The sequence below is a fragment of the Amblyraja radiata genome, chromosome 1 (assembly GCF_010909765.2).
Source record: "Amblyraja radiata isolate CabotCenter1 chromosome 1, sAmbRad1.1.pri, whole genome shotgun sequence".
NCBI lineage: Eukaryota > Metazoa > Chordata > Chondrichthyes > Rajiformes > Rajidae > Amblyraja > Amblyraja radiata.
In genome coordinates, this window is record NC_045956.1 from 135,829,627 (window position 1) to 135,836,591 (window position 6,965).

Below are 6,965 nucleotides of genomic sequence, written 5' to 3' on the forward strand. Positions count from 1 at the left end.
GCCGTTTCAGGTAGAGACCCTTCTTCAAACTGAAGGGACTCGACCAGTAACGTCACCCATTCCTTCTATCCAGAGGGGCTGCCTGTCTCGCTGAGTTACTCCAGCATTTTGTATCTATCTTCGGTTTAAACCAACATCTGCAGTTCCTTCCTACAACAAGTGCAAAACAATATTCAATCAAATGCCAATGTCACTCTTTCACGATAATACCTTAAGTTAGGAACACCACATGCAAAATTATCGAACTCACTACACCAACATGGTCTTTAAGCAAGATTATTAATTATTGGAGGTTTATATATATATATTTCTTTAAAGAACACCAACATACAATTATTAAATATCTTTTGTGCACATCAGCAAGTTATATCGGGCGTTATTGGCAAGAAAAGGAGAAGATATCTAATTTATTTTCCCAGTCACAAATAATTGTTCCTTCAAGAATGCTCATCATCCAATTTCCAATGCCATTCAGAGTGAAATAGACCTCCTAAAGTGACAAAAGAGTGCTCTGATGTCCATTGCGTAAGCTAATCACCTAAATAAGATGAATGTTTAGTCTTCCTATCAAGAAGATTGTTTTTCAGAATTTATTTTTTCAGGGTGACATAAAAATACAGTATCTGTAATCAAAATCTTACCATTCTATTTCCACACAGTACCATTGCTTCTGAGCATACAGTCCAAAGTACATGATAAAAGACATATATGCCTTGATACAAGAGGTAGCAATTTGAAACCTAATGAATAAATTAATCGCAATTAAGTTTCTTCTTTTATAAGCTAATGAACTGCGTGAAACTGATACAATGAAATTAAAATCCATTCTTCTGAGCGTTCCTCGGATCGTTATTAAAAAGAAATTCAATGAGACTGTCAAAACAATGCAATATTTTATTTCAAACCTCTCTTTTTGTTAAGTTTGCTTTTCTAAAGAATTTACTTTCATTTTAACTTAAATCTTATACAATTGAGTAAATTATATACCATCTCCCCAACATGCCACAAAAATGGAATTTTACAATCTGCCCTGACCAGCACAAACTGGTTCCAATTACTTCTATTGCACTATGAGTCAGGACACAATCTTGATAGTAAAACATTCAGCATTTGTGAGGGGGTGGGGTAGGAAGCTGTTTCTAATTTGACAAGTCGCTTGTGAAAAGATCTGAAAAAGATCATGCAAGGTGGCTCAGTTGGAAACTATAATTTTTAAGCATCCCACCACAAATGTATTTCAACCAAGAATAGACCCTTTAAAGGAGGGTCAGTGTTGTTTTCATCTCAGCAAAGCTGAGTAATACAGGAAACCACTTCCAGTCTATAAAGAACAACACTATTCAAATTCTAATTTCCCCCGGTGTCTTCTTAAGATTTTAAAGTCTATCTCTGTACATCATAAGAGATAGTTCTCTCCCCTGAAAAATAAGCAGAAAAACTAGAAAAGCAAATGAAATATCTACAAAACTGTATGTAATCACATGGATTGACATACCAATCTTCCAAGATTTATTTGTTCTGTGGAATAATAGTTGAATGGCAATAGAGTGCTATCACAGTAAATGAAAGAACATTTCAAAGGTAAATTCATAAGTTTCCAGGATGACTGTGGTATGCTCACTCCAGGTACTACCATGATAATCAACAGAGTTTGCCTGTTTACACTATATACACAGCAGGCATCTTTGATCACTGATAACAGAACAGTGATGGGCAGATGCTAGAGAGGTAATGTCAGGCTTAACTGATGCCACTTTATGAACAGCTTATTTTGCTGTGTCATAACAACCTTTTTGAAGGTACAAACATATTCTGAGCACAGATCTGTCTTGTGCCTCATAAAAATGAGTTTTTTTTTCCAAGTGTGCACTTCAAGAGCAGCTGCACATTAAATTCAACATAAAAGTAAAATTCATAGTCACATTGGAAAATGGTGCAAATATTAATTTTATAAAGCACCCCTAAATTTAGTTAACCCAGGTGTTACTGAAACCAATGCATCAAATTGGGAAGAGTGCCAATTTCTACATGAGTTCCTAACATTGTCAGAACTGGAAAATAACAAAGCAGAGGAGAAATATGTACATAACAAAACAAACTACAGTTTTCAGTTCAACACTTAATGTGCAGTGCCCTCCATAGTACTCTACAATTTGAAAATTTCTAATGGAAAAAAATCACATGTGGTTAAAGTGCACATTGTCAGATTTTAATAAAGGCCATTTTTATATATTTTGGTTTCACCATGTAGAAAGTACAGCAGTGTTTATACATAGTTCCCCCATCTCGGGGCACCATAATGTTTGGGACACAGCAATATCATGTAAATGAAAGTAGTCATGTTTAGTATTTTGTTGCATATCCTTTGCATGCAATGACTGCTTGAAGGCTACGATTCTTGGACATCACCAGTCGCTGGGTGTCTTCTTTGGTGATGTTCTGCCAGGCCTGTATTGCAGCTATCTTTAGGTTGTGCTTCTTTTGGGGGCTAGTACCCTTCAATTTTCTCTTCAGCATATAAAAGTCATGCTCAATTGGGTTCAGATTGGGTGATTGACTTGGCCACTCAAGAATTGACCATTTTTTAGCTTTGAAAAACTCCTTTCTTACTTTTGTAGTATGTTTGTGATCATTGGCTTGCTGTAGAATGAACCGCCAGCCATTGAGTTTTGAGGCATTTGTTTGAACTTGAGCAGATAGCATGTGTCCATACACATCAGAATTCATTATGCTACTACCATCAGCAGTTGTATCATCAATGAAGATAAGTGAGCCAATACCTTCAGCAGCCATACATGCCCAGGCCATAACACCCCCACCACCGTGTTTCACAGATGAGGTGGTGCTTTGGATCTTGGGCAGTTCCTTCTCTCCTCCATACTTTGCTCTTGCCATCACACTGATATAAGAAAATCTTCTTCTCATCAGTCCACAAGACCTTTTTTCCAGAACTGTGGTTGCTCTTTTAACTATTTCTTGGCAAACTGTAACCTGGCCATCCTATTTTTGCAGTTAACCTGTGGTTTGCATCTTCCAGTGTAACCTCTGTATTTATGTTCATAAAGTCTTCTGCAGACAGTGATCATTGACAAATCCACACCCGACTCCTGAAGAGTGCTTCTGATCTGTCAGACAGGTTTTCTTCTTTATTATAGAGAGAATTCTTCTGTCATCAGCTGTGGAGGTCTTCCTTGGCCTGCCCATCCCTTTGCGATTAGTAAGTTCACCAATGCCCTATTTCTTCTTAATGATGTTCCCAACAGTTGATTTTGGTAAGCCTATGGTTTGTCTGATGTCTCTTAACAGTTTTATTCTTGTTTCTCAGTCTCATAATGACTTCTTTGACTTTCATTGCCACAACTTTGGTCCTCATGTTGATAAATGGCAATAAAAGTTTCCAAAGGTGATGGAAAGGAGGAAAGACTAGGTACTGAGAGCTCTCTTATACCTGCATTTAGGAGGCAATTAAACACACCTGAGCAATTCCAAGCGCCTGTGAAGCCATGTGTCCCAAGCATTATGGTGCCCTGAAATGGGGGGGACTATGTATAAACACAGCTGTAATTTCTACATGGTGAAACCAAAATGTATAAAAATGGCCTTTAATAAAATCTGACAATGTGCACTTTAACCACATGTGATTTTTTTTCTATTACAAATCTCAAATTGTGGAGTACAGAGGCAAATAAATAAATGGTGTGTCTTTGTCCCAAACATTATGGAGGGCACTGTAAGTTTTCCAAACGATTGGTGGCAGAAGGGGAAAACAAGTTGTGTCAGGACCCATTCTCTTCGCATACTTCAGGCTCTATATCAGTCAATTTCAGTAACATCCATGTTTACAAATTAACATTTAAACATCGTGTTCCAAGCTCTATTTCTAACTCAGAGATACTTTTTAAATTTTAAAGTACAACATTTGAACGAGCTAACACCCGAGTCCACTTGCTAAAGGGAAAATAATATCTGCACAGAATACATTTATGTGCATAGTAATCACCCATTTCTTTCACATTACAAGGATAACTCCAATATCAACTCACATTAGTTGTCTTCACAAAAAAACAGTATATATCGAAACCAATAGTAAATACCATCACAAAAAGCTAACAAAATGAGTGTTCTGTAAATATGTTTATCTCAGTTTTTTTTTTAAAGCAAAATAAGTAGGTGTAAATATAAAAGCGAGCACAGCCACTTGATTCCCACCGTTTCTCCCCTCTGCACTCATAACAGGGGGCATCAACCATCTTGTAAAAACATGTTTATCGCCTATCAAAATACAAGCCAGGGCGGAGTGTAAACACAAAAGGAAGTTGAGTAGTTGTGAACCTCTTACCTTCTTTTTCTTTTCATCTTCCTTTGACGTCTTTTTACTATTGCTCGGCCTGCAGCTTCTCTGGTCCCCTGGCTGCCTGATGGTGATCTTGATCTCCGGAGGGCAGATGTAATTCTCCAGGTTCTTGGGAGGTTTCTTGGGCCGTTTGGTGGTCTGGATCTTTAGTTTCAGGCTGCCTTCTGTGAAGTTCGCCTCCTTGATGGAAAACTCGTGTTCCTCCAGGCCGTCTCCCTGCATTGATTTATCGCTGTCTGTGATGGAGTTGGAGTCCTGACTACCACAGGCACTCTCCTCGTCGTCCTGATCCAGCCTTCCCCCGTTCATCTGGCTCCCAGACGACTGCATCAAAGCTCCAGGAGAGACTGCGGACTTGGTACTGCTGCCGGCCGACCTGAAGTCCCCATCAGCCAGTATCTGCCTGCAGCCCAACGCCGCCTCCCGCTGCTCCATCCTAGCAGTGCGAAGGCACAGGGATTGCGGAGAGCAGGAATTCAGCACTTTTCAGTGTCCCCCGTCACTCCAAAGTAATCCGATCTCCCAAATAAAACACAAACTACAATCTGCAGAACGAAAAAGATACAAAGTAGATCTTAACAGTAAACATTAAGAAAAGATACTACAATCGTATTGACTGGAAATATCAATCACTTTGAATTATTCACGATGAACGTAAATAAAATAAGGCAGTTATTAAACAAGATCAAGTTGTCCAAATAATGCAACAAAAAACCATAGCTGCTTAATAGGAGTCCAGCACCATTCCCCACCCCCAACACACAGACACACACCACAATCCAGTGAAATTTCAGCAAGCACATAAGACTATTAAAATAACGGGCGTATTTTGTATTTCATTCTATGCGTTTTTATTTATCATAAAAACACTCGGCTCCATTTTCAAGCCAACTACATCCCAAAAAGTTAAACGTTACTCACCCCCCACCCCACCGTCCCTCGCCACCACCAAAAAAAAAAGCACACAAAAATTTGCTTCATGTCCCTTCGAACCACTCCAACAGCCACGTTACGCGCTCCTGTCAAGCACTTCTACCGCCAGCGTACCGTTTACTTCATTATTTTGTCAAATCCGCCTCCGGTAATCCAGTTGCCTTTAAAAGTCGACCATGTCAGATCTGTCATGTTGGAGTTGGTTGTATGTTATATATTTTTTTCTGCAGCGTCCAAGTACTCTGCACCCTCCGTAAAAGCGCTGAGATACAATGAGTTGAGGCTGAGAACTGCAGCTGCTGGAATCCGATGCTAGAGGCTCTCTAGCTCCACTCCAATCCGACCAAAAAGACGGACTTTTTTTTTTTCAAACAACCGAATTGCACCATCGACTCCTTCTCACTGAACACGTACACATTTTTGGTTCTTAGACAATAATTGAAATCAGCCGCAAGAAAAATCACCAATTGCCACTTACTAACTCACCCATGTCCAGTGCCGATAACCTGCAATCTTAACTAGTCCCAAAGCTCCCGGGGTCCTGAAAATGGCATGCTCTGATCTGTCAACTCAAGCAGCAAACGGGAGGCGAGCAGCCCGGTCTCGGCTCCGAGCCGCAGAGGGAGGAAAATGGCGCCTCCGATGCTCTGAGCTGTTGGTCTTAAGAATATTCGATCTGCAAATAAGCCGGACTCCCCGATCAATCGCCTTGTTTTAGAAGGGGTGTTCCTGGGATGAAAGCACTTGTCGATGCGGGCGGCTCGTTGGTCTCTGCTGCTGCTGCTGTTACGAACGAAGCTCCGCAGTTTGCAATGAGGGAGGGGGAAGGGACGAGCCAACAGCGCACGGCAGTGATTGTTACAGCAAACGGGCCTCCTACAATGCTAATTCCGAGCCGAAGGAGCCTGTGCTTCTCACACCGCACAGCGCTTTCCCCTGCTTGTTACCTGCCTGTTGCCACATGGGGGAGGGGGATGAGGGTGAGCTGCACTCACAATTAACCTGGCCCTTGCAATCACGTATGGCATTCATATTGAACATTCAGTACGTGTGTGTGTGTGTCGGAAAGATCTGCAAGACGCTGGTTTTAAACCGAAGATATAGACACAAAAAAGCTGGAGTAACTCAGCGGGTCAGACAGCATATCTGGAGAAAAGGGTTTGTTGACGTATCGGGTCGAGACCCTTCTTCAGACGTGTGGGTGTGCGGGTGTGTGTGGGGGTGTGTGTGTGTGGGGGTGTGGGTGTGTGTGTGTGGGTGTGTGGGTGTGTGGGTGTGTGTGTGGGTGTGTGTGGGTGTGTGGGGGGGTGGGTGTGTGGGTGTGTGCGCGATTACCCCGTCACTTGCATTGTTTTAAACCAATTCTACATTTATTCTCCGCTGCTGCTGTCATCCTGCCGCGCGTGACCAGCATGTCCCGGCCACGGTTGCCCGGGAACGTTCCCCCCTCCCTCGTGCCCGTGACGTCACCCCCTAGACGAGCTCCACTTTGCTCCACACACTCGGCCGCGCCGGAGTGACGAGTTTGGCGGGTGTTTTTTTTGACAAAATACATGTTTGCCATCTGCACCCCCTTTTTTCAAACGCAAGAGTTGCAAAAACAGGCAGCGTTTATATACTTCGTTTATTTAAATATATATATATATATATATATAGTGAAATGTGATCGAAGGATGAA

General features: G+C 41.6%; 1 protein-coding gene across 3 annotated transcripts in view; it reads right to left on the reverse strand.

The window, feature by feature from the left end:
* setbp1 (SET binding protein 1) overlaps window positions 1–6,358 on the reverse strand; it is a 247,590-nt gene extending 241,232 nt beyond the window's left edge. Inside the window, exons 1-2 of one of the 3 annotated variants that reach the window (XM_033031302.1) lie at window positions 5,766–6,358; window positions 4,340–4,899 (exon numbers count right to left, since the gene is read on the reverse strand). In XM_033031302.1, coding sequence (XP_032887193.1) covers window positions 4,340–4,789 — 450 coding nt within the window. In that variant the 5' untranslated portion in view covers window positions 4,790–4,899; window positions 5,766–6,358. Of the gene's footprint in view, window positions 1–4,339; window positions 4,900–5,320 lie in introns of all 3 variants that reach the window. The other 2 variants (XM_033031292.1, XM_033031284.1) reach the window with 2 other exon arrangements.
* Window positions 6,359–6,965: the final 607 nt, after the last annotated feature.